The sequence below is a fragment of the Zingiber officinale genome, chromosome 7B (assembly GCF_018446385.1).
Source record: "Zingiber officinale cultivar Zhangliang chromosome 7B, Zo_v1.1, whole genome shotgun sequence".
In the NCBI taxonomy this organism is placed as follows: Eukaryota; Viridiplantae; Streptophyta; class Magnoliopsida; order Zingiberales; family Zingiberaceae; genus Zingiber; species Zingiber officinale.
The window spans coordinates 113,096,496-113,116,554 of NC_055999.1; the positions used below are offsets into that span (position 1 = coordinate 113,096,496).

Genomic DNA, 20,059 nt, shown 5'->3' on the forward strand with positions numbered 1-20,059 from the left:
CCCTGTACACCCATGCATAAGAGAGTCTCTTCCATGCATTTGTTCACATCTTCAATGCATGTGAATCAATATAAACCAACTAACATGCCATGAAACTCCCAATGTGGGACTAAAGTTTCATTCACAGTGGAGCCCCTATCCTCTTCCACCTCTTCTCCATTCACATTACTTATATCCAACACTAATTACTTAAATGAAAGATGAAGAGAACAACCCTTACAAAAGAAATAAAATTGAGAAAATAAGAACAATGAAATAAGATAACAATAGAAAAAATCATATTCCCATTTTCAACTCATCATCATCGGCAAAGCATAAAAAATATATGTACAAAATGATAAAACTCAATACAATCCTAAGAAAAAAATGATCGCAATGAGATAAACTAGCTATTATCATTTATCAAGAACTAAATGAGAGTCTTTTTAGGTACAGAGAAAAAGAAAAAACAAATCATATTTTTCATCACATAAACCAAAACAGTTGTAAATGATAGAATGGAGATAAAGAGAAAATTGTAAATGATAGAATGGAGATAAAAAGAAAATTGAACAATTTATGACTGTCAATATATCTAAATAAAAGTTAAATTTAATGACTATCAAGGAAGTGAAATGATAGAGCTACCTAACTCGTTGTTGCTAAAAAATAATAAAATGTTCCATTTTGATTAGACACAATATGGGTGAATGCATCACATTTGAATTTAATCAAGTAAGGAGCACAGTAACACCAATCGGATCAGCGTGTTAATGTTACGTGTGGTTTCTCTTCTCCAATCTTAATGAGTAAGAGAAGCATAGAGAGGGGAGTTGGAAAAGGGGAAGAGGGGGAACTAAAAAAAAATAAATTTTTTTTATTTTGCATTGCATGAATAAGATAAAAAAAATTTCTAATTCATGTTCTTATTGATCAAAGGAGAAAATATCATCAACGAATGAGAAACCTAATGAAAGTATGTTAGGATTGAAAGATATTGAAGAGAAATATATTAGATTTTATAAAATAACATGCATAATTAAAAATAAATTTAATTTGTTAGAAAAAGAGCCCTTTACTTTGTTCATTGGAACCATAATAAGATCTTTGTGAAATCTGATGCTTTGATCAAGATTGAGATCACGTAAATATTTATTCACGTGAACCCTATTCTTTTCTATTCTCTTTAAAAAATATACATAAAAATATATTTAATATATTAAAAATAATGATCATAGTTTTTAGAGAATAAGATTGTATAATCTTTTATCATGTGAGCATATTCTTTTTCATTCTCTTATAAAAAAAACACAAATAAAAATATATTTAATACACTACAAATAATGGACCCAAAATTTTAATTGGGTGCCTCCTAAAGCCGGCCCTGCAACTACCTATCGTTCCAATAGGCCATTTTTGTAATTGCCTCATCCTCTAGTTTGCCAACAGATTTTTGAGTTAAGTTATAAGTTCAACACCAGTTAATTGCTCTCCTTGGCAACAACTAGTTGATTTGGCTAATGCGAGGTTCAATTGATTGCCCGACCTAACTGTTTTTGTCATCTAACAATTGCATCTTTCCTTTACTCGATCAACAATCTTCGTTTTTTTACTCCTATCAAGGGATTAGTTAACTGCTTCTCATTCTAATTGACTACTCAGTTTGGCTCAACTCTGAATAGAAATATTTTATTTGTGAGTCATAAGCCCAAGTCAACTCAACCAACCAATCTATTAGGAGATTGGATCCTTGACTATCATGATCCTCATGATTGAGTCTTTCCCAACTTAAGCGCCACCCTAAACTCAAAGTATAGATCACTAAACTCTCATAACACACTTAAGAGTTTACCTTGCGTTGTTTGACTTTGCCTCCCATTAGGTCTTAAGTCCTTTAAATTCATTGAGCCCATACTTGCTCTATGTATCATTCTTCTCTTCTTACCTGCCTTGTTCAGCTTCTTCCAACTATTATCAATGTTGTCACTTTAATGCTCCTCATACTATGATCCCTCGAACATCCAATTCTTGTTAAAAAAATATGAATGAAATAAAGAGATGAAGATGAAAAGACTCTATTGCATATTAGTTTTAATCTCACATTATAAGTTTCTTGATTTAATTATTGGTTTCAATTATAGCACATGCATTGATATTGTAAACATATGCATGGAGAGAGACTCTCTTACGTGGGTGCGTAGGGGTGAGTGTAAATCTAGAGTCCGGATTGAACCAAGGTTGATTTGTGTGCGAGCATGACCTGCGTACATTGAATATCGGACCGATCGAGGCAAGATTTACCCAAGAGAATAAACCAATGTTTTGCCACTTTTTTTTGCTACTCATGTGATACGGATGAATTAATTCAATTCAATTAAAACTCTCTACAGTTAATAGAAATAAATGGTCATTAATTTATTCAATTAAAATTATCGATAATTAATAGCAATAAATGATCATTAATCAATCATTTATTACTGCCAAAGGTTGAGTTATATAAGGAGGTCAGATCTTGAGTAGAAGATATAAAGTAAGAGGAAGAGCAAGAAGCTAACCTCTGTTCACTCGTGCTCTCCTACAAAAACTCTATCAACCGTGCATTCGTTCGGTTAAACTACTCGTGATAGCACTCGAGTGCATTCTCAGTTCTCCATGAACAACCAGTGCTTGGTTGTGTGCGTGATTGTACCGTTGTATCTTGAAAAATAGACGACCCGAGAGAACCTTGAAGCACAACCGGAGGTCGGGCGAATCTGTTGTTAGGACCAAAAGTAGCTAGAGGGGGGGGGGGGGGGTGAATAGCTCGTCGCGTTCGCTCGTTGCTCGGCGTTGCTTGTTTCTTCAAGGATATGCAGCGGAAGATAACAGAAACAATCACACAACGCTAATAAGGTTGGTTTACTTGGTATCCATCTCACAAGAGGTGACTAATCCAAGGATCCACACCACGCACGCACCCTCCACTATGAAAACACTCCTTTTCGGTAACTACCGAGGGCGGAGAAGCCCTACAAGACTCTCAGTACAAGAAGAAAGGAAAGGGAAACAAAATACAAGCGCAAAGCTTACAATGAGTACAGAAAACCCTAACCCTAGCTTCTCTTCTTGCCTTTGATCCGCCTCTTGACTTGGAAAGCTTCCAAGATCCTTCAAGAACTGGCGATCTGATCTTTGAGAGCGCTGTGGAGGAGTTGGCGAGAGATCTGGAGTGAATCGGAGAAGCGATCCCGAAGGAATCGTGCGCCTGCGGCCTTTATCAACGCCAACGGTCGGATCCCGATCGATTCGAATGTTCCCAATCGATCGGGGAGGCTTTGGATCGATCCACGGATCGATCCAGCGCCTACTCGAACTCCGATCGATCCATGGATCGATCCGCGCTCTGATCGGAAGCCCCCAATCGATCCATCGATCGATTGATATCCGATCGATCCACGGATCGATCCGAGGCTCTGATGCTAGGAAAGGCTTGGATCGATCCACCGATCGATCAGCGGATCGATCCACTGATCGATCCAGTACTTGGTTTTTGCCCAAAACCAAGTCCCAAGCCTACCAAACTAACACCCGGTCAATCTTGACCTGTTGGTACACCATGCCTAGCATCTGGTCACTCCTTTGACCTGCTAGGACTTCCCACTAAGTGTCTGGTCAATCCCTTTGACCCACTAGGACTTTTCTATTCATGCCAAGTATCTGGTCACTCCCTTTAACCTACTTGGACTTCCATCAGATGTCTGGTCAATCCCTTTGACCTATCTGTATTTCCTCGTGCCAAGTATCCAGTCAACCCTTTGACCTACTTGGACTTCTCAACACCAGATGTCCGATCATCCTTGATCCATCTGGATTTTCCCTTGCCTGGCTTCACTCACCAGGACTTTCACCTAGTTTCACTCACTAGGGTTTTCCATCTGCCTAGCTTCACTCACTAGGGCTTTCACCTGGCTTCACTCACCAGGACTTTCACCTAGCTTCACTTACTAGGGTTTTCCTTCTGCCTGGCTTCACTCACCAGGACTTCCATTCTACCTAACATCCCAGTTAGGACTTCCCAGTCAAGTATCCGGTCAACCTTGACCTACTTGACTCTTCTTCAATCAATTTCTTATTGTCAAACATCTAAACTCAAACCAAGACTCAGCTTGGTCAACCAGGTCAACCTTGACCTGAGGGATGTTGCACCAACATCTGTTTCAAGGAAATTGCGTTCAGCATAGGCTTCGACATCTTACTCGACGAATTTCTTTCCCGACTCAGCTATGGACTCCCAATTTTACTATGTATCACATCAACTATGCGACTCGTCGAAAATTTGGTAGAACCAACCTCGCTGACAGCCAAAGATTATCTGCTCAGATGATCATCTCAATAGATAAATTAATTTTAATTTTATATAATTTCAATTCAATTAATTCCTTAAAATCTTCCACAAATTATCTAACAATTCTATTCTTCTTCGAACTCTAGCAGACCTTGAGTCATTAAGATAACCAACTTAGCTGCACCAAGTTAAGCTGCATGAGCTTCTGCAACATCACTCATCGTCTTAATTAATTCGTCCTATGGTCCCTAGGATGCCTCGTTTATCATTCGTTGAACTTTATCAACACACCAAATTATGATTCACACTATACCTCATCGGAGTCACAAGCTTCATGCCCTGTCAAGTTTCTGTACAGCTTAACGCATATATTAAATACATAGATAAAATCTAACACAAATCCATTGCCCAAAACATCAAAATCCATTGTTAAGTCCAATCACTTAGAGCATAATTATTGTGCCAACAAAGATTTGTTTGGTGCTTTGTATGATAAAAAATAATGGGTTCCTAGTCATATGTATTTTAGATTGGTCTCAAGTTTATTCAGAATCTCTTTGAGAAAATTTATTTGTTTAAGGTTATTCTTAGTAGGCTGAAGTGTTAAGTCAACTGTATGCATTCTCGTTCAAAACAGAAAGGTTATGTTTCAACTCCAACTGAATAAAGGAAGGATTCAATCAACTAAAGCAAGTGAGTCAACTATGGCAAAGCTGGTTGCTATCTGTTAGGTTTGAGATGACTGAAGAGGTCTTCAGTTAATTAAAAAAATTATACGATAGAACAAGTTAAGTTAGGTCCTGTGTATTTTTAACTTTGTGTTTAAGTATGTAGGAGCTTAAGAGCACAGGTAGTCGAGCGGAAGACGCAGCTAGCGAGAAGGACGGCACGCGATGCGTCCAAGGGACGAGGCGCTGCGAAAGAGTACATCGGCGGACGAGAAGGAAGCGTGTGGTGGTTCTGAGGGACGACAAACCGGAGTGGAAGACTGCTCGAGGAGCAAGAGATGCAGCTAGCGAGAAAGTTGACACAGGGTGTGATCGAGGAACGAAGACTGCGGATGAGTACGCTGGCAGACGAGAAGGAAGCACGCGGCGATTCTGAGGGACGAGAAGCCGGAGCGGAAGCCTGCTCGAGAAGATCGAAAGTTGGGTTCGGGTGAGCCCTATTCTGGATGACAGAGATCACCCAAGCAAGTGGAAGACTTGGTCTGAGGCGAACGGAACCGGAGCAGAAGACCCGGGTTGTAAAAAGTCAACAGAGTTGACTTTCCCAGCCGGGGATCTCGGAACTGCCTGGGGCACCCGGAACCCTTCCGGGCGACCGGAGTTGACTTTTTGACCAGATCGCGTCAATCATGATTTGAATGTTGGGGGATAAAATTTTATTCCCCCAGGGCGCCCGGAACCCCTTCGGGGCGCCCCGACCAAGGCTATAAATACAGTCTTGGTCCAGAAGCTTTCAATAACTCAAAAATTATAATTCCAACACTTGTGTGCTTCTTTTAGAGTTTAGTTTCTTTCTTTTTGCGCGTTCATTGCTGTAAGAAACTGCTCCGTCTGAAGGAGATATTCTAGTGTGACATCTTCCTTGGATTAACAACCTCCCCGGTTGTAACCAAGTAAATCTCTGTGTGCCTCGTCTTTTCAGTTTTAATTTATTGCTTTCTTAATTTATGCAAGTGTTAGTTTAAGAAAGTTCGAGAAATTTTTTTTTTTATTGGCAGACTATTCAACCTCTTTTTAGCCGACCGTGGTCCAACAATTAGTTGAGTCAACTAAAATTGATTTGAGTCTACTAAAAGTTTGAGAACTCAATTGGAGAAATTCTTAATTATTTGACAAATTAGTTGTTGGCAAATAAGCTTGGTAGCTGTTTTAGCTACTTGAGTCCACTGAACACGGTATCATCTATGTGAATTTATCTTCTACTACTATATGATTGATCCTTAGATCTATTAAAATATATTGTAGTCTTACAATGTATCATCGATATTGTTTTTTAATCGTAAACTCTACCTAGTAATTTATACATGCATCTAATTAATGTAATATAACAATGGAAATATATTAAAAGAATTTTTTACTATCTCATGGTAAAACGTCATACATTGATCCTGGTATTCTATGTGACCAGTCTTACAGTCATTTATAAGAAGATAAATCATGGATGATTTTTTTTTGCATTTTGAAAAATGGCCATTAATTACATGGAGAGATCATGAACCTAGCAAGCATTTCTCAGTAAGAAATTTTTTTCATGTTCTTCTCTTGTATCATCACTCAATGCTTGAATTGCATGCTTACATTGATGTAGATTGAACAAGTTCTTTTGAACAAACGGTTTACTAGTGTGTATATATCCAATATTTTTTAGAATAACATCATGAGTTCATGACATTCTAAAAAGAAATCTATCGTATATCAATTAAACATTAAAGATGATATCAATTTACACTAATGACCAATAAAAACCTTCTGTCAGACCGAGCCTATCATCTTAAGATTAGTTGGCGTAAGCTCAATAGTATCGACTAAAAAATAATCTCCCTTTACTTACAATTTTCATGATCTCCCTCTGCTTAAAATTCTCAAAAGAGAAGAACCAAAAGACAAATTATTAGAAGCCGAGGAGGAAGGAGACTCTTCGTCTTTCTCAACCTCAACCGCTGCCATCTCACCGGCCTCCGCCACAACAGCACTGTCAACGCTAGCTATGGCCGCCTCCTCCACCACCACCTCCTCTGGCGGCGGCGCCTCCTCCTCCATCCTCACCGGCGCCCGACAAATTGGGCACGTGTCGTGCGCCATAAACCACACATCGATGCACCAGACATGGAACGCGTGGTCGCACCGCGGAAGCCGCCTTCCCCTCTCCCCCTCCTCCATGACGCTCAAGCACACCACGCATTCGACGCCGCCGCCGGAGTTCTCTTCCGCTCTATACACGAACTCCGGCATCGAAGCCGCCACCTTGGGGTCGACCCCGCCGCCGACCGTCGTCCTGGTCTCCGTCGCGTGGCCCGGGATCACATAACGATCGCCGTCATAATTGTTCAGATAGGGAGGAGGAGGTTGCGTGCTATGGAGGACGCGGCGAAGGGCGAGGTGGGAGGGGAGGCGGTGGTGGCGGCGGCGGCGGAGGAGGAGAAGATAACGGGCGTAGAGGTGGAGGAGGATGACGAGGAAGATGACGACGGAGAGGGAGACGATTGCGGCGAGCAGAAGCTTGTCGTTGTAGGGGCTAGTGCCGGTGTCGGCGTCGTGGTCGATGGCCATGGCTAATTAAGGGCGTCGACGTGCCGCAGGCTGTGTCGTCGATGTCGGCAGGTGCACGATAAAAATAGGCGTGTCATAAAGAAGTGGCATGCCCGTCGTCGATCGGGGAAGACTTAGACAAGTCGTACGTAAATGGCGCATGGAAATGCGGAAATTAAAAAGGGTCCGTCCGTCCGTCCGATCGATAACGTACGCAAGATAGGCGTGCTGTCGGTGTTGTTGTGGTCGTCTTGTTGGACTTTCAAATTGAATCTTATAATAAATTTGTAAAAAAAATTTCTTTAAATGAAATACGTAATTAAAGAATACTGATTCTTGAACTGTCCATTATGAATATTTTTGATTTATTTTAAATATCGATAAAAAATTTGATTAATATTTTTTTTTGGTTGTTGCCTTGTTGGGGAGTTAATTTAACCGTTCGTTCGTTGGTTGGGGACGGACAGATGAGTCAGTAATTAAGGCTCCATTTTCAGTTCTCGGGGTGTCCGTGATCAACCAGCTGCGAGTAATTAATTAATTGTAGCTGGTCTCTGACTCCACTTCAGCCTACCGCTTTCTCTTTAATTCTCGACGTCCGCAGTTTGTTAAATCCTTTTTAAATTCCTCGACATTAATTAACTGGGCAGCTGTCAGTGCGGAGCGGAGGATGGGAAACAGATCGAGTCACGTGAACGTGAAGGCGACGCCCCCCATTTCATATTTATTTGCTGAGTTGGCGGCCAGTTCTGTACGTTGACAATTTGTTAGACCATAAATTCTGCTTTTATTTTTGATCATTTGTCTCATGTGACTCGACTGACTGCTTTTATGCTGGATTGTAGCCGTGCCCCACCCCACTACGCGCGTTTCCTGGATTGTCGAGTTATCCGATTGATTTATAAAATATTTTAATTTCTTAATTTATTCTCTCTTATAATATATGATGATTAGTTCGTCCTCATTATTTTTATCAAGATGTTTTTAGATTAATATGAAAAAAATAAATCATAAATATCTATTAATCATTAGTATAGGTAGTAAAGTATAAAGGGAAGGTGTATTCAAATATATTAAATTTTGACCTAAAATCTTATATAATAATATCTCATGCTTTACTATAGCACCGTCCAGAAAAGACTCGTAATATGAAACTTGACAGACTTATGGAAAGAGAGAGGAAAGAGCACTCACGTTTATCAGAACTTGTGGGGAATGGAAGCCATGCATGCATCTTCCAGACTTGACAGGCCAGTTCCTTGCAAATGGAAGCAGTTTCTGTGTGCCATCTTAAGTAGCAATTACGAATTGAGAAGGGAAGACTACTAGCTGTGTCTGAAGTCAGGGCCGTCTCACGGTTTCATGGGACTTTAGGTTAATTTTTTTTTAGATCTTTAGTATTTTTTTTAAATAAATTTTTTTTTTATCCTTTTTCATTCATACGTGAGACCGACAATGAGGGATTTAATTATTTTTTAAAAAAATAAATATTAATTTTAGATAAAATTTAATTTTCTAACTTTTTGAGATGTAAAATTATTAATTAAATTTTTATATTCAAGTTTTGATAATAATTTTTTTTCAATTGATAAAATTGTTAGATTATTTAATTTTTCTTGAGACATTGTTGAACGTAAATAAGATTTTATTAATTTTAATATTGAAAAACTTATTCCTGCTAAAGCTACAGTAACATGTATAGTTAATAATATTCTATAAGCTATCCATGCATTAGGAAAAGAATTTAATTTTTTTTTATAAGGTTCAATTAATTTGGATTTATTATTTCTTTTAAAACTTTTAATTCTAAAAATAAATCTAAACCATCAATATCAGATAACATATCATGTGTTAAAAAATTTTCAAAATTTAAACATTTTATTTTTAAAAAATCATCATCAAGCAATTTTAACTTTTCTACTTCATATAAAAAATTAAAATTATCTTCATATATTTTAAATTATTCAAATCTACTTTGAGGTGAAAAAATAGCATGGTCAATAATATAATTAAAGTAATTAATTTTAAAAGATTCTTCAAGTGAAAACTTCACCTCATTAATTTTATTCTCATTAAATCGTTTATTTCTTCTAATTACACATTTTTCACGAAATTTTGATTCTATATTCATTTCATTTGCAGTTTCTTTGGTAGAAATCACAGTAGATATGAATCTATTTTCTTTATAATTATTAAAAAAAAAAAACAAGATCTTTTAATCAATCTAATGCAATAACAATGTTCATATATTTATATTGTAAAGATTTAGTAACAGTATTTTCTGCAAATAATATATCATACCAAATAATCATACCTAATAAAGATTCAAAATTTTCAAACTCATATGTTGCTAAAGAATTTGCTTTACTTTTTGTTTTAGGATCATCACTAGTTTTTGCAAGTTTATATAAAGCTCCTCTTATTTGTGGAGTTTGATATTTTATTGTTTTAACACTTTCAAGATGACTTTCCCTATACGTTGTATTACACCAAAAAATATTATAGCATTAGGATAAGAATTAGCCATATCACATAGTACTAAATTAAGACAATGACAATCACAGGATGTATAAAAAGCTCTAGAATTTATATCTAACAATCTCTTTTATACGCCTTGTTGTTTACCTTTCATATTAGCCCTATTCATATCCTTGTCCTCTTATGTCATTTACATTCAGTTCAATTTTCTTTATTATATTAATAAGCATATCAAAAAGACCTTTTCCTGATGTATCATCTACTTTTAAAAATTCTATAAAATATTCTTCTATTTTGATTGGACTTATTGAAATATCTACACATATTAATATAAGAGACATTTGTTCTTAATGACTTACATCAGGAGTAGAGTATAACTGAAAAGTATTTAGTTTCTTTTATTTTTTTTAATTATAATATTGTTTACTTCTTTTTCTAATATATTTATTAATTCATTTTGTATATTATGACCAAGATAATGATTATAAATTTTACCATTTTGAATATGTTTAAGGTATTCTTACATTATAGGATCAAATTCTGCAATCATTTCAATTAACCTAAAAAATTTTCATTGTTATCTTGATAAATTTTCTCATTTGTACCGTGAAATGATAAATTATTTTTTGCAAGATTTTTAATAATAGCAATAATTCTTATTAATACATTCTTCCAATGCTCTTTTTCCTTATTTATTTTTTCTTATAAATTTTGATGGTTTTATTTTTAGCCAATTTCATTTCAATATCAAACCAAATATTCATATTTATAATATGTTCACGACTTGTTTCATGACTTTTAATCTTAGCATTAAGATTTTTCCAATCTCGACACCTTTCATTTAAACAAATTTAACTAAAATTATTAAACCTTTTGATTTTATTATATATTTAATTTCATATTTAAAATTTTTATAACTCTAATTTTTTTTATTCTAACTATATTTATTATTGGCGAGCCATAGTAATTACACCTATCAAGGAAACTAAAAGAATTATTGAAATTAGTTCAAAGGGAAAATAAAAATCTGTCGATAAATGAATCCCAATTTGTTGAGTGGTAATTATTAGGTCATGTTCTATAATCTGGATATAATAGTAATCAGTGGAAAAAAAAATACTTATACAAACCAGTGAAGTGACTCCATCTCCAACGATACAAAAATATGAATCATTAGAATATTCGGAACCATTCATGAACATTACCGCAAATATAATAAAAACATTTATGGCTCCCACATAAATAAGAAGTTGTGCAGCAGGCACAAAAAAAAGAAATTCGATGAAATATAGAATAAAGATATACAAACCCCAACGAAAAAACAGAATAAATAGGATTGGTAAGTAAGCTAATTGAATTGTAATTGATTTTTGACTAAATAATTTACAAAAAAACAAAATACTTTATCTAATTCTTTTAAATATATTAGTCATTTTCTAACATGTTTTTCTCTATTTGGCAATTTCGAATGTAATGAATTAAAGAAAAAAGTCTAGAATTTTCATGATTTGGAAAAGAAATATTGATATCTCTAATTGGACCTTTTTCAACTAATAAATTTATTAAATTTGTATTTATATTTTTCGATTGTGCTGGATCATATATATTTTGAATAATAGTTTTATCAATATTATTAAAAAAAATTATCTTCATGATTTATTAAGTCGTATTTTTCTTCTTTTGAATTACAATTATTTTCTTCATTAATATTAATATTTGATGAATTTGATTTGTGATCATTAGAAAGTTTTTGAGAGATTTTTTTTTGTCCTAAAGTATTATCTTCCAGTGAAATTTCAATTAATTTTTTATTAAATTTTTTAATTGTATTATTTTCTAAGTTTTGATTTTGATTATTAATAATAAATCTATCAAGTGCACCTTTTTGAAATTGAATAAATTGTTCTATTTTTCTTTTTTGTTCATACGTTTTATATATCCAGAATCATATTTTTTATAGACATATTTATATTAAAATAATAATAACAAAGAAAATATAAGTTCCTACTATTTTATCAAAATAAAATTATTTAAAATTAAATTAATAATAAAACCTAATTTACACATTGTAGTCTTAATTTGATGATAACTTCGACTATTACTTACACAAATATAATAAGAACATAAAAAAATTGATTAATTTAAGTAGTATATAATATACTACACTTAATACGAATAAATCAGATAAGTGCACTTAAAAAGTATTAAAAATCTATGAATCATATTTTATGATTTTTTAATTACATAAATGATAAATCAGATCTGTAACCGTAGTAATTTGCTTACATCGAAAAAGAAAAAATGAGGAAAAAAATTTCATACAATTGCTAATAATCTATTTTTCCATCGATATTTGAGTTTATTCCATCAATAAGTTATTATTTATACAAAATAATAAAAAACATTTATAGAAAAAAGAAAAGATCGAAAAAAATATTACCGGACAATCGAGGAAGGCGAAAGATGTCTTCTAAGATTGAGAGAATCACTGATGAAACGACAACAGAGAAAAAAAAAATACAAAGAATGAGACTTGAGAGCAGTGAAAATACAGAAAAAAGAATGTAATGAAAAGAAAATGAAATCTTGTGGTGGAGTACTGATAGTAGCTTTAGATAGATTTGTAGATGAATATAATAATTATAATTAATATCTCATTAATTAAAGTTTTCGGAATTGATAAATGAGTTTTGTTGACTTATCATAAATCAAAGGGTCACGTTTAAAATGGAATCATCAACGACGATTTTATCCAGAATTAAATTGTAATTATTAAATATATTTTTTAAAAATAATATTAATGGCCCCAATTTTATTGGAGTCCTAGGCATAGGTCTTTTAAGGCCTATGAGTGAAGCCGGGCTGTCTTAAGTTAGCTAGCTTTTGAGTTTTGAGGGCACAAATATGAAATAAGTTGACATACATTCATGCTTGTGGCCATATTATGTAAGGATTTAATATTTATTTTTGTTTTAACGGGAGTTGAAGGGTTCAAGCTATTCAACAATGGTATTTATTTGAACAAATATTTTTTAAATATATATATATTTAATGAATTAATAAAAATTAATTATATTGTTGATTAATTATAAAATAGATAATTAAATAATAAAAAAATGAGAGATTTATAATAAAATTAGAGCGAACATAGTGAGTTAAGAGTATGAGATGAGTGACTGAGAGTTGAGGGAGTGCGGATGAGAAAATGGGAGTTATTTGAATGAGAGATGAATATTTATTTATAGGGAAATTTTAAAAAAATTATGGTTAAATTAGTACTTTTAAGTTAAAATTGACTAAAATACTAGCTAAACTAATAATAATTATTATTATTATTTAACATAGAGGATATTTAAGTCTTTTCATAATTTTTAATTATTATAATTATTTTTTCACCATGAGAATCTCTTGCTTAGAGCATTCCGTTACAGCTCGATGAGAGCTTCTTCATTATTACATCTACGTCACGTCAAAAATAAAAAAAAATTCTATATATCTCTTCATTATAAAAAAACCTCTCAACAACTTATTTATATGGATCTCACACTAACTTTTTTTAATATGTTATTATTTTTATTTTATAAAATAAAATTTGAAAAAAAATTAATATTAAAAAAACAAACGAAGGAGCGGCTCTATAAACACGAAGCCCCTCTTTCGGAGCTCTTTCCTTCATTGCCACGTCACAATGGGAGCTTTGGATGCCCTTAATTAGTTTATGATCCACCCATAGACTACGTCAGATCCGTATGTCTTGTTTCTTAGGGCATTCACAGTCGTGAAACCTCTCAATGAGTTTTTTCGTTATCACATCTGCGCCACATCAAAAGTAAAAAAAATCTCACACATCTCTCCACTATAAAAAAAGCCTCTAATCAACTTCTTTATGGGTCTTACACTTTTTCATTATATTTTATTTTATATTATATATAAATAAAATTTAAATTCATAAATTACCATTAAATAATATTAATAATTACAAAATAAATTACATTATTTGAAATAAATGACTTAAAATAAAAATTTTTATTAACTTTTAAAATTTAAATTAAAATAATTATATTAATTAAAATTAAAATAAAAATAAAAAGGAAGGAGCGGCTCCCAAAACGGGAAGCTGCTTCTTCCCGAAAATGACCCACTATAGGGAGCGAGCTCCTTCCCATCTACCATGCCCACAATGAGAGCTCCCAAATGATCAATGTTATGCACGATTCAAATTGGGCTAATTATCTCTACCCAATTTAACGCATGAACATGACTAAGCCTAGCACACACAACTCTACCTAAGCCTACAACAAAGCTTCATATGTTTCACGTCAGAGACCGATTGTGATATGGCAAATAGACCATCTATGATCTACCAATACCAGCTAGCTCTCGGCTAGTTTATTATTATTATTATTATATTATTTATTATTGGTATTATATATTTTGTTTAACTAATTTATGATGACTGTATCAATTTAATATTCTTAAATTAATCATCCATTAAAAAAATTCATTCATCGATTAAAATTAGACTTGATTATTTTTATAATTTAATATTCTCATATTAACCCTTCATAAAAAAAAAGTCATTAATTGTTAATCCGTTAAAATTAAACTTGATTGTTTAAAAAATTAAAACGGTATCCATCATCCCAACAAATTAAAACGGTATCCATCGTCCCAAGTCTAGACTCGATGAAATCTTCTGGTCTATAATTTACAGATAAAAATTGATCCACTAATTATGATTGATGGACTATAATAGATCTCATCTATTTAAGTGAAGAGATTCATCAAAATAGACCAATCTACAAATTAAACCATCCTCTAGTCCACAAATTACATACCAGAGAATCCGTGCTCGTCTAGATTATCTTTTAGACATTAGGAAGGAAGAGCTCTAATACTATAACTTTTTTAAAAAAATATAATAATAATAATAATAATAATAATAATAATAATTATTATTATTATTATTATTATTATATATTGACTCGTAATAAAATCTAAGTTTAATACAAAATGTAGAACTAAACTCACTCACATGAGACACAATAGATCCAATAGAGTAAAGAAAAATGTAATGTTAACATGCATCGGTCTTAGAATAATCCCCAACGGAGAACAAATCCACTCTAGCAAAGAATAACAAACCAATTCACACGCAAATAATAAACCAAAAACAATTATTTCAGCGAAGAAAAGATCAGTAGGATAAATTAAATTTGATCATAAAAGATAATTTCGTTACCTCGTTCACAATCAAACTTTGCTGCAGAAAATTCAAGCTCCTAAAAGGCGATTATGAAATCAAATTGGTCGCACGCTTAACAGAAAATGCAAGGGACATGATCAACAGATTGGGAATTAGGGCATTAGGTCATTTTAGGATTGTTATTTAATAGATGCCAGATTTATAGCACTAGAATAATCATACAGCAAATCATACATATTGATATTTTATCATCAACCCATTGTAATATTGATAACATTATGTCAAGCATCATTGCTCATCTCTACTTCAATATTTCACAAGCAGCCTCAAAATCAGCAAGAAACGAGTCTGAGTAGATCACTTGGAAATTTTGTTCAAGGAATTGGGCAAGCTTGGAGCAAAGAATGAATGTATCAGGCTTTTTGTGAAAACTAATTTATTGAATAAAACAATTTTAGTAATCTTATTAATGAGAAATAAATTATTATATGCCCGAGTTGGGTAAACACCCTTCTGAGTTTGAAGTCATATCTTCGTGAGATGGAATATGCTCCCAACTTCATTGTTCTCTTTCTATGCTTCATAACAGTAGTCCTCTAATGTTGCTAAAGTTTGATGACAGTGCCGAAAGGAACTTGCCTGCGAGAAGATAAAAAGAAGAATAAGTTCGTTTATTCCATAATAATGAACAACTTAATGGAGAAACATACTTGCTAACTGGCCATCAAACACGCGATGATCAGCAGATAGCTTCAAACTCATTTTTGTAACAATTGCAGGTTTCTCAACTCCTGAATAGTTATGTATGTTAGAACACAAACAAAATTCACAAGTGGAAACTTCAACTGAAATGACTATACCATCAGTTCCAATGACAGGTTCAACAACCATGTTGCCTCGACCAACAGCAAGAATACAAGCCTGGAAGATTTGATAAAGTTTATGTGAAACTGATTAAGAAACAAAAATAGCAACAGCAACTAGCTACAAACAAACCATTTTATGTCAGGATCAGAAAGTTCATTGACTTTCAGCAATAAGCCACAACTTAAATATTTTACACGGGTTACACAGTTATAAAACACTAAGATCAGAAAATCTCAGGTAAAGATGCAAACACTGGGAACAAACCAATTGGAGTCTTACAGGGAAGGTACAAGACATGCAGGAAGAAAACATTGTTCTAGAAAATTTATAACTGCTGCAGGGAAAATAGTGTTGGTTCAATATTATATGCAATCCAAATAGAGGAAAAGTACTTTATTACAAGTCCACGATAGCGTAAGAATGCAATTGCATATATTCTTGGTTGATCATTCCATACATTAGGATTTAGAAGAATTATTACACATTCTATCCAAGGTAATTCCCAATACCTATATATAAATGTTATTAATGAATATGAAATATCACAAATACATAGCCAGATGTAGATTGCACAAAAAAAGTTGACCTTCACAAAATAAAATATCTTTCCCTATAACACTTTTATGGTAATGTAGGATTCTCATAGCAGCTATCCAAAATGAGATGTTAGATCTGCCTATGAGATAAGTATGTTTTCCTACAAATCTAATTTCCAAGGGTCAATTTGTCTCTTCCTGTTGTAATATTAATTTAACATTATAATCCATAGGAAAGATGTGAAGTACAGCAACTACAAGAGAATTCAATTTTCCTTGCCTTTTATATTTCCTAGGATCAATTAGTGGTTTCCACTATCATGGTACAAATCTAACATTAGATCAATAAGAGTATATTTAGTCTTTAGTATGTCAGCTTCCTTTAAGTATGGCATGTATATACGTTGTGAAATATAGATGTCCTTTGAGAGCAATCTCTATGCCAAGAAAATATATGAGATTCGAAATTACAAGTCTTTAATTTGGAAATTGTTCATAAAGCTAATCCTTCACTGTCTCTTTATTGTCTAGTTCCAGTGGCGTCATCACTTGTAATGATAATGTAAATCACATAGCTAGTAAGAAGAATACTTCTCGACTACAAGACTACTTGTCGTCATTGCATACTGAAGAAGAGTTTGAGTTAAAATCTTCAAATAAGTTCTCGAATATTGTGTGTTGGTGAAATAACTTCTTCAATTAACACAAGAAACCAGCACCCCATAAGTAAAAACCCAGAAGTTGCTCCATATGAAACCCAGAAAGATCACTATGCATTCTTAATGTCCAGCCGATGAAGAGGCCAGTAGAGACAACAGCTAGAGAGAGGAACAAACAGATTGACGCAGTCTTAGCTGCCATGTATACCATAGTGGATTCCTTAGAGGAAGGGAAACTAGTTTCTATATATCATTAGAATGGAGAGCATTTGTTCCGTTGATAATCACTTAGTGCCACTACGAATTTGTAAGTACCTCTTAAACGTTCTTGAGAACTCATTATGAGAACTCTTAAACGAGAATGGAAATGGAAAATGAAACACTAATGAGTACCTTTATGAGTGTCTTCATGGTGCATATGTTGACAATATACTGACAAGGAGATTCCTCAAATGGTAAGGGGATGTCTAAAGGTTGAGGTGAAAAATACATTGGAGTACAAATATAAAAACTTTTTATATTGGCTCAAATAGAGATGGTGTAATGGGAAACAAAGTAATGAGCTTGAAAAAGTCTATTGTTTGCCAGCCTTACCATGCTTTGCAGCAACTTTACCGTTGAGCCAAGGCTCCCCTTCTCAAAACACTCTACTCAACTAAATCTAAAATATTAAATAACAACCTATTTTAATAAATAATATATTGATTCATAACATTATTTAACAACTTCATATTAATATAGATAATAATATCGCTAATATATTTTTTAATTATTGATTCTATTATAATGAAATATGATTTATTATTTATCAATAATCTAGAAGAAATGTTTAGTTTAATAATATAAAATTATCTAATATTTTGAGAAATTATTTTATTAGATAATAACAATATTTTCTAATATTAATAACCTAATAATAACAATAATATGACATTATAATATTATTAATAATCTTATTAACTAATTTTACTATCCATTATTTAAGTTGTTCTATTAATAATGTTAGTTCATGATATAATTATATATGCTTATTAAGATTAAACATAATTTGTCATCCTAATATTTCACTCTTTGATTTTTCCAAACAATTCCAATTTCACCCGCCCATATGGTTAGTTAATAATTGATTTTTTCCCATCTGATCCCTCTATTAATATCAATTTTAACAATCATGCTTGGCAAGATATTAGAATTTAATAAATCTATGCATAGATTTGAAAGATAAAAAATCAATAACTTTTAAAGCATAATGCAATAAAACATTAATTGATTGCACACAATGATACATTGAGTGCCACCAAACTCAAACCGTCATTAGAAGTTTAAAATATTTAGATTAGCGTTATAACATTGTCACAACCTAGGTGCCTATAGTAGTTGAGAGCAAGGAGAAACCTAGGTGACTATCGTAGTTGATAGCAAGGAGAATTTAGTTAGGTGAAAGACAGGTACTAGACTTAGGAAGTAGGTGCAAGGCATCAAGTATGCCTAATAACACATCTTGTGTCATCTTTCTTGTTTGTTTGTTTAACCATTTAAATCTATCTCTTACAACAAGTTGTGCCAAGGTGTATCCTCTAATTTTCCATCACAAAATAAATATATATATATATTAAGCGTTTAAGGAATTTAAAATGATTGCACCCTTTAGGTAACTTAAATTTTTAATATCCCATAACTATCTATGGTCATAATGATGTAGATATTAAAATTGTACGATAATTTGTGGACAGTCATAATATTAAAAATTATTGTTATGAAATTTAGAAGTATCGTAGATTTGTTACTAATATATAATTTTACATATTAAATTAGTGAAATTTTAAATATTATAAATTCATTTAAATTGGGTTATATATACAAATAGATTATTAAAAGTAATATGTTACATCTATGTGATTGTGACTTATAATTGTAGATATCTATATATATTTATAAATAAGAAGAACTACATTGACCTCACTATAATATTGGACGTGTACATGTAAGATTAAAGTAGTAAACATATAATCAATAGGAGGGGTTGGACCTATTAGCACATAGTTTTGCCTTGATTGAGACATGTACTCTATGAAGCAAAGTGATTACTAACTATTCTGGTTCAAGGAAAACATCAACTTCAGTTGTGCTCAATGAAATACAACAATATCATCTTGCAAAATCCTTTTTATAGATGTATGACTTGTTTACTCCTAAGGATGGTTGAAGGAAAGGATGGCTTGCACAAGAGTCATGGCACTTTTCTCATTTACTTGATGTAAAATTAAAGAAAGGATAGGTTTCAAATCTATCAGTGGAGGCCTTGCAGCAATTGAGCCACAGTAGCCAAGCTGCAACAGTCAATTGTGGTGGTTGGTCGTAATGGCGAGCCCGACCTTTCCTTTTCCCTTCTTTTTCATTTCCTTTCTCTTTCTTTCCTTCCGCTTTCCTTCCGAATAGTGCTGATCCACTATGGATCTTATCCCATTCGACTGAGGATTTTTCTTCACCATGTTTTCTCATCAGTACTTCAAGGTAACCAGAGCATTAGTAGATCTAAGATGACAAAGGAGATAGAATGCTTTCCTATGGTCCTTTTCAATCTCAAATGTGGATTGCGATTGTCAAGGGGGATTAAGATAGCCTTTCATATGACAAATGTCTATATACTAATTGTATTCTTGAATTATTAATAAGCTCCAAACAAAGTTTGAGCCATTTATGCAAGATCATTCTACAAGTTCTTAGCGAGTTGCAATTCCACAATCAAGAAT

The 20,059-nt window shown here is 33.0% G+C and overlaps 2 protein-coding genes across 2 annotated transcripts in view; both read right to left on the reverse strand.

Moving 5' to 3' along the window:
• Positions 1-6,867: 6,867 nt before the first annotated feature.
• On the reverse strand, positions 6,868-7,581 carry LOC122004680 (RING-H2 finger protein ATL5-like). The gene has a single exon (XM_042559529.1). The coding sequence runs from the start codon at positions 7,579-7,581 to the stop codon at positions 6,868-6,870; it is 714 nt and encodes a 237-aa protein (XP_042415463.1).
• A 7,831-nt stretch (positions 7,582-15,412) lies between these two features.
• The window catches only part of LOC122006968 (dihydrolipoyllysine-residue acetyltransferase component 1 of pyruvate dehydrogenase complex, mitochondrial-like), a 51,240-nt gene continuing 46,593 nt past the window's right edge, over positions 15,413-20,059 (reverse strand). The window contains exons 18-20 of the mRNA XM_042562683.1: positions 16,105-16,165; positions 15,955-16,035; positions 15,413-15,883 (exon numbers count right to left, since the gene is read on the reverse strand). Coding sequence (XP_042418617.1) covers positions 15,825-15,883; positions 15,955-16,035; positions 16,105-16,165 — 201 coding nt within the window. The 3' untranslated portion in view covers positions 15,413-15,824. The remainder of the gene's footprint in view (positions 15,884-15,954; positions 16,036-16,104; positions 16,166-20,059) is intronic.

Bases quoted from the DNA above. Each gene is read 5' to 3' on its own strand.
- LOC122004680 (XM_042559529.1), bottom strand. From the start codon at position 7,581: ATGGCCATCGACCACGACGCCGACACCGGCACTAGCCCCTACAACGAC.